General features: G+C 38.1%; 2 protein-coding genes across 8 annotated transcripts in view; one reads left to right on the top strand and one right to left on the bottom strand.

The window, feature by feature from the left end:
* Nucleotides 1-2,187, top strand: part of Camta (Calmodulin-binding transcription activator) — a 55,634-nt gene extending 53,447 nt beyond the window's left edge. For all 4 annotated transcript variants that reach the window (XM_018517510.1, XM_018517508.1, XM_018517509.1 and 1 more), the window contains one exon: nucleotides 1,146-2,187. In XM_018517510.1, coding sequence (XP_018373012.1) covers nucleotides 1,146-1,284 — 139 coding nt within the window. In that variant the 3' untranslated portion in view covers nucleotides 1,285-2,187. The remainder of the gene's footprint in view (nucleotides 1-1,145) is intronic.
* A 7,650-nt stretch (nucleotides 2,188-9,837) lies between these two features.
* The window catches only part of tn (tripartite motif containing protein thin), a 74,519-nt gene continuing 70,317 nt past the window's right edge, over nucleotides 9,838-14,039 (bottom strand). For all 4 annotated transcript variants that reach the window (XM_018517493.1, XM_018517494.1, XM_018517492.1 and 1 more), the window contains 4 exons: nucleotides 13,697-13,858; nucleotides 12,637-12,793; nucleotides 11,320-11,601; nucleotides 9,838-10,576 (listed from right to left, as the gene is read on the bottom strand). In XM_018517493.1, coding sequence (XP_018372995.1) covers nucleotides 10,145-10,576; nucleotides 11,320-11,601; nucleotides 12,637-12,793; nucleotides 13,697-13,858 — 1,033 coding nt within the window. In that variant the 3' untranslated portion in view covers nucleotides 9,838-10,144. The remainder of the gene's footprint in view (nucleotides 10,577-11,319; nucleotides 11,602-12,636; nucleotides 12,794-13,696; nucleotides 13,859-14,039) is intronic.

Raw genomic sequence — 14,039 nt, 5'->3', positions numbered from 1 at the left:
CCCCCCCCCCTCTCTCTCTCTCTCTCTCTCTCTCTCTCTCTCTCTCTCTCTCCTCCCCCTCCCTTTCTTTTGATCTGCACTTTATTTCACGACACACAAATTAACGAGTTACACATCTATATACCGGAAATTAGATACTATACGTGTCATATTATGTTTCATATATTTGGCGATGCTTCGTGTTTATTGTTTGAATGGTATATTTTATGGATTTGTACAACAAAATCGTATACTCGTCGTTTAGCGGCATAAAACCTGCGAATTGTTCACTAATCATTTTGCCAATAACTTGTAGACGGATAAAATGCACCGCATGTTTAAACAACTTAAAAACTAGCATTTGTATTTTGCTTTGGTATACATTATAATTTTAAATAATTTAAATATTTCCATGAGATATCAGAATTAATATGTATTTATTTTTCAATAATGGATAATGTGAATATTCAGTAAAACAAATATATTCCAAGATAGCACACAATATTTATAAAATATTTACAAAATATTCATAAATATATATAAGATTTATTTTAAATATTTTGTAAATATGTTTGTGGTCTTAGATTGCAATAATCATAAACATTTATTATAAATATTATGAAAAATATTTATTGTAAGTGTTATAAGTGCTATAAAAATACTTAATGAAACATTATAATCCAAATAAAAAATATTTATTAGAAATATTTATTTATATTTATCATAAATATTATATAAAATGTTTAATCTATATTTTAATAATATTTCGAATAAAGCTTTATATATAAAATATGTATGAAATATCTATATAACATTTCAAACAATGAATATTAATAAATATTTATCATAAATATTCTGTGCTGTGTGGGTTACACTTACTAAATTAGAAATAATCTTAATACATGTATTATGTACACTTATTATTTTCTTTTAGAACAAACAGACTCATCTCTTTGTCAAACAATATTCGAACTACGATTTCTAAATTTTCTAATTATTATTGTCTGGTGAATTTTTGACCGTCAATGAGAAAGTATTAAGGGGAGCGCTTATAGATGCGTTTGTTTGCCTTCCGGTATATACTGCCTGATTATTCGGTGTCACGTGTGCACTTACGCGCGAACGATGCGTGTTTTTTTATATAAAGCGTATATTTCTTGAATCAGGCTGCAGAACGCCAAGGCCGTCGCAAACGGGAACGGGAGGCTGCCAGCGGTCATTTCACGGGCGGCTGCTGTCCCCCAAAGCTCGCCCTCATCTAGCCCAGGGGCCAGCCTAGTAGTCGCCAGCCCGGGGGTCACCTAGTTAACAGTCAGTCCAATGGCACGCGGAGCAGCGGCGGCGATAATTCGGTAGCGAAATAACACGACCGGTGACGAGAGCCGTTGGTGAACGACGCCCCGGAACGGCCGTCGCGATGCTCTGAGGGAGTATGCGAGGTTGTCAACGACGACTACAACTATTACGAGAGGGTACCAGACGTACGACACGGATGATATACGGTTTTGTTCTCTGCGTCTCTGATTTGCGTACCCGATGGTTGACCAACGTCAAGTCTTACCTATTCAATCTTTTTTGTCCCTCACACTATTATTGAGTTAACACCGCGTCTCATTCTCGACCGCTCGTTTATTTCGCTTGTATCTTACGCTATTATCGCACTCTATGCGTCCCTGCATCTTCTTCGAGCGAGTATTGGAGTAGCAGTAAATAGGCGAGCCTATCGTAAGTGGGTTTGCTATAAAAATCTATACGAGATCGATCGACTGAAAAAGCTTGTAGAATACAGTTTCTCCTCTCGCTTAAAATGTAAGACATATGTATCCACGTATCGTATCTCTTGTAAGACATACGTATCGTGTCTCTTCAAGAGTACGAGATCCGCTTAGTCGAACATATAGGTCGATTCCTTGTTATACATCGCGACAACATCGAAGTTGCCGTGAAATTTTATTAAATCCTTGTGTGCACCGAGCTGAATCGCACAAAATCGTTGTCGCTTTCGTAGGTTCAAATAGCTGGCGAATTTGCCATCGGCAAATTCTACGAGAAACCGCAGGTCTTTTCGAAACAAAATATTTCTTCGAGGCTCTTCATAAATGCAGACATGTGTTTCTCTTTTGATTACACCAGTCGATCGGATTTAAGTCTTCTTTCCTCGAACGAAAAACACATAAACTGATTATATGAATTTTGAAAATTGTAACATGCAACATAATGAAACGCAGAGTTCGTTTTTAGTAATTTATTTATTATAAAATATATATAGTTATTAGTAATTTATATATTATAAATTCACTTTCAATTTAACTTAATAAATCTCATAATTTTTGAAACAATAAAAATGAGATACACTATAGAAATTAAAGATTGTTTTTACCTAAAAAGAGAGAATTCTATCGACTTGTGTCATCAATATTATACTGTTCATCGTCGTAATTTTACCATTTTTTATAACAAAGAAATTTTTATGTAGAAATTATTATGCTGTTTTTCGACGTGATTACATGCACTATATAATCTTGCATAGGAAACAAGTAATATTTTTCACTCTTCTTTATGATATGTTCTCATCGATTTTTACTTCTAAATGTATAATTCTAATCGATTTAGGCGAAACTGCGGCTAGGACTGTATCGAGAAAGGATAGCATCTACGAAAAAAAAAACAAAACCTTTGATCGAAGGAAAATTGCCCTAAGTTCATACGAAATCTTTGCGTTTAAATTTCTTCGGAATTGTTTCCTGGTACACTCTTATTTCTGTTTGATTTTGAGTTCAATTAACGCTAATAGATAATTAAATGAATGAGTGAACAATCAGAATATGAAGAAGCGATGTGAAATTGATTTTAAAAGTACTAATGAATTATATTTTAATATGATAGATAAGATAATTCTCGGAAATATGAAAAGCGAAAGTGAAATTCTCTAAATACGCGAATTAGGACACAGTTAAAATATTAATTACGAGATTAGATTTTTTATTTTGGTCGGTTTCCTTCGAGCTAGACATTTTTTCTATATTTTTACAAGAAACATAGTTAAATTCGATCGATACGCGAAGCTGAGCACTGCATTTCTATCATTTAGTGCAAATCTAATAGCGCAGCATCGAGAATCTACTGTACATAATTAGATGAGAAATTATCATTCATAACGTAGCAGAAACGATCTCTTTCGTGTACGACATTCGTTTTCCTTAAGAGACGCAAAGTGAACGAAAAGTGCTATAATTTGATTTTAGAAAATTTTAGAGAAAGCGAGAGCAAATAGTGGGAAATAGAGCGAGGAGCAAATGAAAAGAGGAATTATTACAGGAGAATTAAAAAAAAAAGAGAAAAGAGAAAAAAAATGAACTGGCCCTTCGTCCAAAGGGCGCAATTTCATCCACGGGCTGTGCTAGTCACAGTATAATCAACTTCGTAGAGTTACTTTTTAGAATGTAAGCTAGTCGATTACATTGTTACAAAAAAAAAAACTACCTACCATTTCTCTCTCCGATAGGGGATTTTTTTAAAGGTTCTCTAGCGTAAAGATATAATTAGCGGTTAAATTAAGGGCGTAGTTGATTGCGGACGCGCGCGATTGCACGGCGCGCGAAGGGCGTGAATTGTCCCGGCGTTCAAAGTTTTGATCGGGTGGACAAACGTCTATTGTGATAAATTAATGGTGATCCAAGAAAGTATTTCCGCGCAAGGGACAAGGGGAGACGGAGATAAAAATCCATGTGTCTCCGACGTACGTCTCCGTGTGCGTGTTCACGCACGCGGGAGCTCTCGCTCTGAAGTGTGAAAGGAAGAAACGGAGACAGACAGACAGACAAACGGATAGATAGAGGATCCGAGAGATAATATGGCGAGCCGATATTACGCCGTGCGGGATCTGTCGGGGGAGTAATGCGTCGATACCGTGCGTCGTAAAAAAAAAAAAAGAAAATGTAAAGGATGCTGCGGAATTTCGAATTGCCGAATTTCTTCGAGACAGTAAATTAACCCATATCGACCCTCTCCCCTCGGGGTGTGTTTCGCAGAACTCACAGCGGTTTGTGAGATCTAATAGAGCGATGTAATTGCGGAGCGCGAGTTGGGGTATTACCACAATATATATTGTACACATGAGTCAATTCCAACGAGCATTTTCATGCCATTAAGCTTAAAGGGTTATTAGTTATTAAAAAGAGAGGCGAGGCGTGCGCGGGAACCAGGAGGAGGGCGGGGAAGAGGAAGGAAGGAAGGAAGGAAGGAAGGAAGGAAAGAAGGAAGGAAGAAGGAAAGATAACAAATTCTTACACTCTTTTAATCATTGTTAATTAATTAAAATAATCACGATCCTATCGAAATACTTAAAAAATGAGTAAAATAATAATAATTATTATATACACAAGAAAAACTATTATTATATATATTCATATTTTTGCTTATTACATATTTAAGAATCTAATTAAACGAGGGCTAGCGATTATAAACGCGTAGCGGGCACGAGAGGCGTTAACGATAACGACGATGATGATGATGAATGAAGTCTCAAGTTAGGGATAATTCTAGTTAGTCGGGCTTGTCGTTATGCGTGGCAATCAGGTTCCGAATTTAAGAATTAATGAAGAAAGACGATACGGCACGCGCGCGCGGTCTCGGCGGTAAGACAAAGTCCTCGACGCAATCATATACGCAACCGATCGAGGACGGGGTGCACTGTTCGCTTTTCACCAGGGTCTTCGTAAGACAAGTTGAATACAATATTTTTTACCCGCGGAACGGCGGACAGGGAATGACACACCGACACCGCGCGAGATTTCCGAAGTTTCGCCGTTGCTCCACTTTCATTACATAATTAACCACGTACACCGAGGGCAAGCTGGGCGAAGGTATTCATTAGGTCAAGGGCTGAGAGACGGGATGTGGAGAGGAAACGAGAAGGGAGGAGACTGCTGAGAAAGAGAATAATTTTAATTAAAGACATCGCTAGGATAGGCGCTTCGATGAATACATAAACTTTAAAAGTCATTTATATAATACAAATTATTCTCAAAATATAAAAAGAAGTTTAATAAGTAAAGGAGAAAAAAAAATTTTTAAATTCTACGTAAGGAAGCCAAGAGTCAAAGACGACTAGATGATAGGAGCCGCATGGCCTAACTGCTGCCACTTTAATTAATTAAATAAATAATTATAACTTTATTACTCAATTAATCTCGATACAACAGATGGGAAATAATGAGAAAAAAAAGAAAGATACCTATAACACACTCTATCTCATGCCACTTTTCAAACTACTCTCTAGATGCAGAGACGAATCAGTAGGTATATTAATAGCGGACTATTAAAAGCAAGATTAAAACTAACAGGAATTAATTCTTCTTCTAAAAATCAGGAACGATCGAGATTCGCGCTATAGAGATTCGAGATATTTCCAATTGTCCATTTCTCTAGATTCGCACGAGACGGCGCGTTTATACGGGGCTTGCCCGTGCGGTTTTTGCTGTCGCGAGCCCGCCAGAAACCTATACCTGCCCTACCGCGAAACCGTGTTTCAAGAATCGCGTATCCCCGAAATCACGGGGGGACGCGAAAGGGCGAGTTCCGACGTCGCAAATCGGAAGTACGCTTTGGCGTGTCGGGATGTGGGATATCGCGGTTTCGAGGACCGCAAGCGCCGAAACGGAAGTTGCTCCGTCACGGCTCCGGGCATCACCGAGGTTGCGTCCGAAAACGTCACCCGAGTGCTTCCATATATCGTTTTATCACCCAACGTTAAACAAGGATAAGAGGATACTCGGATATCCAAGCAGAACAACAAGTCGCGATGATGTCAAAATGATATTAAAATGAATCGGAAATGATTGCAAAATGACTTTAATCATTTTGAAGTCATTTTGACATCATTTTGATATTATAATGACTTGTGGTTCTGCTTGGGTAACGTTTCTGAACGCAGCCTGATATATCTCTCGCGGAAGCTCTTGCGTATATTTTTTACAAAATAGAAAAAAAAAAGAAAAAGAATTGAAATGTTCGGCACGATCATCCGGAGTTTATCGCGTGGCAGGGCACGGCGGGACACGGGCTCGTGATCGCGCGAACACGCGGCGTCCGACGCGCGTTGCACGATGTCGAAAGGGTCGAAACGATCGGATCGGTGCCTATCACAATTTGTACAGACACCGGGGATACCAGGAAACACACGAAAACACAGAATTATAGTACACAGAATTACACGAAGTACCACAGATCCAAACAGAGCACAAGTCATCGTGACACCAAAATGACGTCAAAATGATTCTAAAATGATTAGTACTCAAGGAACATACCCATAAGCAGAACAAGTCATCATGATATCAAAATTACTTCAAAATGATCATTAAAAGTCATTTTTCAATCATTTTCCGATTAATTTTAACGTCATTTTGATTGTATTTTGATTCTTAACGCCATTAAACAGTCAAATTTTATAACAAAAAAATCATCATTTCGACTCTCATGACGTCAAAATAAAGTCATTTTGACTCTCTCGTGACTTGGTCTGTTCCTTGAGTAAAAGTCACTTTTCAATCAATCACAATTCATTTTAATATCATTTTGACACGTTATTGTGACTTGTCCTACTTTGGGACACACGAAGAATTACAGAGACCCAAAGATACGTTGTTCCTTCGTCGCGACGGTCACTTTGTACCTGCTTGCTGCCTGCCTGATCCTACACACGACACAACTCCCAGTCTCGCGTGGCGGCGTTTACATACCATATAAACATATACGAAACACACACAAAAGACACCCATACAGCACAGAAACTTGCGACAATGGCTGCGTTCAGTACTCGCTATGAATACTGAAAATCAACAGTATATGTAACGTAAATTAGAGATTATTAGTATTACCAGTGAACAACGGAATGCATAATTACTGCTGCAACGTTTTCAATGTTAAGACTGCAATATTGCAACGTTACAATGCTGCTGCAATATTGCTAGAGCGATCTGTGCTGTCTGGGCGCGCACCCACACCCATACACACAACACACAACACCCACGCACACGCGCACGCACACACACACACACACACACACACGCACACAGCCTTTTTACTCCGCTCGACGATTGATAACGTCCAAGCATGTCGCGTGTATTTCGTTGTGATAATCTGACGCGTTGCGAAAATCATTTCTCCACGTACGTCGAGAATCGAGCTGATTTGCCATTTGTTGTTCAGTCCCATCGTCGATTTTTTCGCGATAGGGAGAAAGAAAGAGAGGGAGAGAAAGAGAGTGAGAGAATGAGAATGAGAGAGAGGGAGAATGAGAGAATGTAAGAGAGAGAGAGAGTGAGCGCAATTTTCTCGAAATGTTGATGATGGTTTCGACGGCTATTTCGACATCAATCCGCTCTTGGCGTTTCCGCGTTTCGAAATTCGGGCGATCGCGAAGAATCCTCGATCCTCTCACGTTATTATCTACTGCGTAATCGCCTGACGAGAGATCGAGTAACCGAGATCGAGTACCCGAAATCAGGAAGTTTCGGAACGAGGACGACGCATAGATGTGACACGTACGTGCTAGATTTTACTAGCGGAAACGAATAACGGTAAAGGCTCCATCTCTTGTAATATTTTTATTATCGCAAGCGTAATATTATATATATTATATATATAATTAAATTATATTATTAAATAAAGGGATTATGCCACTGTTTATTATTTATTGACTAACGTTCGACTAATATTGTAAATAATAACGAAAATATTTTATCTATATTTCCGATCTCCGGGGGGGCGCCGGGCGGGGGTGGCGTATTATCTCTTATCCGCCTTCGCGGCGATCATTAACGGTCGTCGTTTCGCCCGCCCCTCTATTGTTACACCATTTCATCACATTGCATTTAATAAATTATATATTTATTGACTCACACTTACTTTTCACTTGCCCTGCTCACCTTTTCACTTGTCTCACCTCCTTCCTGATCTACTTATTTTTCTCGTGACTCTTCTCCGAAACATTTTAGGTGACACTACCAAACTTTGATAATTATCGCTAATATTCAGGTAATTATAAGTTTCAGAATATTTACAAATGATAAGGAAGAATGCGCGGTTATAGTATATCCTTTAGTAAATTATGAGAAAAATTATACACTTTGTTAAAAAAAATTGTCGGAAAGTACAAAAATAGTATTGGAGAGATTACGTTGTGAATAATTTTCCTTCATTAATTAAACCGTAATAAAATAATACGAGAGGTGATTTAGTATGAACACCGGATATTGTAGTTACGTCTGGACCAGGATATATAGCGAATAATATCATTACGGCAAGTTAAAGGAATATCCAGGCAAATAATGATCTTAGAATACGTCGTAGAAGTTGCTTGTAGAGCTTCTATTGATACTTCTATTGATAAGACAAACTTCCAGTTTCAACTGCTTATTTCTCTCAAGTGGAGTACCGAACCAAGACTTCGCGAACCGCTAAATTTAACGATCGTATTCATAGTACGGAAGTAATAATCCTTTCTCGCTTTATCTAAACTGTCTGAACTGTTTTACAGAGAACGCAAAAAATAATACATCCCGGAGATCAAAAGGCGGGTGGTTCAGAAAAGATTTACCTTGTCATCTTCCTTCCGCAACAGTTTATTTAAAGCATACAAACGGTACAAACTTTATTTGCTGTCACTTTGCATATAAATTAAATTAAGTCGCTCGGATATCGTGCGTGTACGAGAAGGAGAGAGACAGGCAGGAGAGATAGCGGATGTGAGATAGACAGGGAAAAGACAAACATGGCCGTGCGTATTTTTCAAAGCGGAGAATCGACCGGGGTTCAAAAGATTTTCTCCGAGAATTTGGACCGCTCGCTGCCGAGCGATTCTATTCACGCGTCGTTGCGCTCGTCGATACGATTGCTATTCTATTTTTTTTCTTTTCAAGCTTTTCTCTCTGCCATTCCGTCCGTTTCGTTATTTCTTTCATCCTATATCACGTCGTGCACGCGAGTATATGAATCCAATATTCGTCAAAGTGACACGAGGAACTATCCGCGGTAAACCGCAGAAAAGCAATGGCAGATCTACGTGTTTCGCAACTCGAAACGCAGGGAGATTGGCTTGTGTGTGTGCATTCGGAAATTTTTTAATAATAAAGAAATTAGCTCGAAACAAAAAATTCCTGGTATTTTCTACTCTGTCAATTTCCACCAGCGGTTCCAATGATTGCAAAAACAAGAAAAATAGAAAGAGGGTAAATAATCATCAAAATTTATGAGCTTTTCCTCAAATTGTTCATTAGATAATAAATCAATCCTGTGTAAAAATAATATTATAATAGTAAAGATAAATTATTTCATTAATCTCAGCAACAAAAATACTAAATTCAAATTTTCACTCACATCAATCAGAGTTAATCATTTACAATGCAATCTGTGATAAATAATCGTTTTCATTTTTACGACAATAGATTTTTTTTTATTCATGGAGAGGCGCGAAAGTCATCACTTTGCAGAGAAGATTATTTTCACGCTTCATTTTGTTAGACAAAACTACACGAACGTGATGAATTTATTATGGTCAGACAATGAAAGTTATTTCCTGGACAATGAAGAGTGAAATAAATTATAACAAACTTCATAACATTTACGAGAAGATTTCCAATTATGAGCGGTAAATAAAAAAAATCTATGTTAATATTTATAGCGAATGAATGAAACAGACTATATGTGTAATAACATCTCATCTTTAATTTAGAAACAAATTTAATAAGACATGTGCAAAAAATCTCTATTAAAAATCACTAAATTAAAAAATCCAATATATTTTTCAAAATATTGTATATATTAATTTTAATATAAAATTACCATAATTTACCCTCTATAATAAAATTACGTTATTTCTTATTTTTTTCAATTTCGAGCTTTGCTAAATATTTGTTAGAAATTTTAGATTGAAAAGTTGGTGCGAGTAAACTATTGGAAATTATTGGCATTTAACTTCGCAGATATTTATTCAGACTTGTAGGCATCAATGTATTCTTTTATTCAAATATGCGGTGTTGTCTAAAAATATTTTCTGAATATTTGCTCATTATTAAAAGTGCTAATAAACGCAAATATCGGCCAATACAATAGGTATTCGTTTGATAAAAGATCAGAGTTCCTTCAGTGTTAATAATCAACGAACTCAGAATACTTGAACCCGGTGATTCTCGCGATCGCAGACGACGATGTTGCCTGTTGACGTGACGGCTACACCCTCGAGACCTTTGAATTCACCATCGCCGCTGCCCCAACAGCCGAAGGACTTGAGGAAAGCGCCGTCGGGGCTGAAAATTTGTATACGGTTGTTGCCAGAGTCGGCGACGATGATGTAGCCTTGATCGTCTACGGCGACACCCCGCGGGAACTTGAACTGGCCTTCGTCTGAGCCCTCCGAACCGAAAGACGTCAACACGCGGCCGTTCACGTCAAATATCTGCACGCGGTGATTGTTGCCATCGCTGACGATCACTCGATTGGTATTGCTCACCGCGATGTAGTGCGGGTGTTCTAACTGGCCGCGTCCGCTACCGCATGAGCCGAATTTACCCACAAACGTACCGTCCGATTGAAATACCTGCGAACAATCAGGTATTCCAAAGTGGTCAAATAGTGTTACTGAAGTTAGCTTAAGATGCGGTGCTTTTAATAATCACAATTCATTCTCCGGAGCCAATATGGGTCAATTGGACCTACTCAATTATATCTTTCCGGAGCTGACGATGGATCTGTTGGACCTACTATCCAGTGATTGTTTAGACAATAAAGATTCTGATGAGTAAAAATAATTCAATTTTCTTTGTAAAGTAATGCTAATATAAAAATAGCATAGTTATAATTATTATATTTGGGTTTACTATTAGCTCTTAATTCTTGTATCTGTTATTGTAGCAATTGCCATTTTACATAAAAATATCAAGTAATTTAATTTTTTATGTTACATTTGCAAATTCACTTATTATTAAAATAAACTTAATATTTAGTATTCTTTTTTGTACAAGTTATATCATATTTTGGTTCCTTGAAATTAATTACTGTCTTTTAATCAACATATATTAAATAAATTTCACAAACTAAGTAGCAGTATAACCGTATTACGGATTTTTGCGACAATTCCGGAGAATCAAGAAGATAAAACATTGAAATTTGCTAAGCTTAATTTTCCTCGCTGTCTGCAATTTCATATTATCTAATATTATCAAGAAAATATTTTCGAGTGAGCAAAATAGAATTTTATGTTAATCAACGTTCTCTCAAATGATTAATTAGCTGACTGATATTTATTGTATTCGATTAGCTTTGTACCAATAAGGTACGCACCTGTACGCGGTGATTCTCCTTGTCGCATACGTAGATGAATCCCAGGGCGTCGGTGGTGATGCCCCAAGGATAATTGAATCGGCCATCAGCGGTGCCCTGAGAGCCGAAGGCCCGTAGGAAGCGGCCGGATGGATCGAGCACCTGGATCCTGTGGTTGTAGCGGTCCGCGATGATGTACTGCCCGATTCGGTTTACGGCCACCCCGGCAAGGCAATCGAACTCACCCTCGTTGCTGCCGTACGTTCCGAACTCCTTCATGAAGTTCCCATTACCGTCGAATACCTGCGGACCGAGCGGTATACAGTCGTTTACGTCGAGGGCCGATACTATAAAATCGGCCGACTGCAATAACCAAGACTAGGACGAGGAATTTTTTCCCGTATCTTATTTACGGTTGTCGATATTATGCGGGCGCCCGTAAAATTCTGAAGGCTTCGTACTTCAGCTTTATGAACTCATATCGAGTTAACTATTATTGCTTTAAGCGACGCGATTGATTTATCGAGGCACACATATTGCCAATATTGAATTGAAGAAATTACTGCACAGCAGAACGAGTGAGAATTACAATTTTTTACAAATAATGTCATTTTCTATTAGTTTTTTAATAGTTAATTAATAGTTTTATCATTGGAAGTTTATTATACCAATTGATCTGTCAAATAATTTCACTTCTCGCATTTAATGTTGTATTTAACTTTAGAACGCTATTGTATGTAAATTCGATGTGCAAGTGAGCAATATCATTGAGCTGCGTATTCAGTATTTATCAAAAGGTTCAATCTATTAGGCTAAAAACTGGGATAAGCATTTAAAAATTCCGTTATAGACCCCTGGTGATCAATATTATAACAAATCATAAGTGATTTCAATTTTTGAGCAGTTTTGTGTTATATATTTTATTGATAAGTGAATTACGAGAAGACATTTAACACATATTTCACATCATTTCAAGATTGAATTTGATAGCGTGCTTGTTCTTTCTTTTCCTTTAAGTTAATAATTAAGCTGTATCTATAATAAAGATTTACATTATAAACATTTTATTATTAAAAGTATAAAATGTATGGAAATCTTCTGCTATATTAACTAAAAGTGGCCTATTTTCTCTGACGTAAAATTTACGTGTCACATTTAATCGAAATAGCCAGATGTTTAATTATTGTGATGACTGGAATGCTAATTGATATGATTAGAATCTTCCGATTCGTCTATTTTCAACCAGAAATTTTTCTCAGTGCAGCAATACTCTCAATAGTGTTGTATGATTAAAAGTGATTAAGGACGACTAATTTTGAGATTAGAAAAACGACTTACTTGAACACGATGGTTGGAGCTGTCGGCCACGACGATGGAGTTGTCCGGGCCGACTGCGAGGCCTCTCGGCCAGGTAAAGCATCCGGCTTCGCTCCCCCGCATCCCAAACTTAAACAGCTGCCGCCGCTTCAGCAAGTAATGACTCCTCCGACCATTGCTAGAATCAGTTAACGGAACGGTCAATAAAGCTCATTACGCGAAGATTTTCCATCTTCCGGGCAGTTATGAATCTCTCCAAAGAATCGTCCGGTCGCACAGTTAATCATGCGGTTACGCGCAAACATTCGCGTGATGAACGCAGTTATTCTTCATCTGATAAAACTCCCGAAACCCTATTGTATTAAGAAAAGTTTGCGAAAAGAGTGCAGGGGGAGAGAGAAAGCGCAAGGGAGGAAGTGAAAGAAGCAAACTCGGATATAGTGGAGCTCTGTATCTTCATTGTGTGTGACGCTGTTCTTAGTGGAATGTTTTTCGTAAATCCACTTTTCAAGAGAGACGCGATGTTTCACTCCAGTAGAAACAGCGGTAGATCTTTGAGAATTATGGCCGCGAGAGAAGTCCTGGGGAGAGCAGTGCAGCAGATAACGAGGATAAAGTGTTTTGATTGCAATGGCTGGTTCCTCGCCGACGGACCTCTCACAGTTCAAGCGCATGCTTGTCCGTGGAATATTTAGAAAGCCACACGCATTCTTCCTAACAGGTAGTGTCTCTTGTCCTTTCTATGAACTAGAGGAAAAGCAGATTACAGGGAAACTTGCTTCTCTTACACAGGTACAAGCTTCGCCAATAGGAACAGGAAAGCCGAGCAAAACTTCGCGGCTCGCATTCAGCCGTTTTCTAAATTGAATCTCGCGAAGATACGACGCTTTCATTCGTAAACTTTGAAGAAAACATTTGTAATGTCGTAAAAAAGAAAATTGAAACTCCAGAATTGTCAAATTGTCTTGTCTCTTGTTTTTACGTTATCTTTTACGTAACGTAATTATGTAAGTAGATGTTTGAGATGCGCTTTTACGTCATCTCCCGTGTCTTTACGTAATGTAATGTGATTAGGACTTACCTAGTGGAGGAACCTGCTGCCGCGGGTATAACGGGAGCTGCTGTAGGGGACGTGGGGGAGCCTGACGGGTTTTTTTGGTCGTCGTCAGAAGATTCAAAGGATGTTTGCCCGGTGTGCCTTAAAGGCAAACCTAACGACAATCTTCGCGAAGCCGCGCTGGTGCTGAAGAAATTATTTTCGCATTCGTATAAAATTATATTTGCATCGACAATGAGAGAAAAGTGTTTGGTATTTGTGATTACCAATTTCGCGTTGCCAAATTATTTGTCGTTATTTTGACTCAGTCATTTGACGTCAAAATGACGACATCAACTTAATTGCTGGTAAGATTTATCTACGGGAA

The sequence above is a fragment of the Trachymyrmex cornetzi genome, unplaced genomic scaffold (genome assembly GCF_001594075.2).
Source record: "Trachymyrmex cornetzi isolate Tcor2-1 unplaced genomic scaffold, Tcor1.1 scaffold69, whole genome shotgun sequence".
Lineage (NCBI taxonomy): Eukaryota > Metazoa > Arthropoda > Insecta > Hymenoptera > Formicidae > Trachymyrmex > Trachymyrmex cornetzi.
Note: the sequence above shows the minus strand (reverse complement) of the source record. Positions and strands in the feature narration are given on the sequence as shown.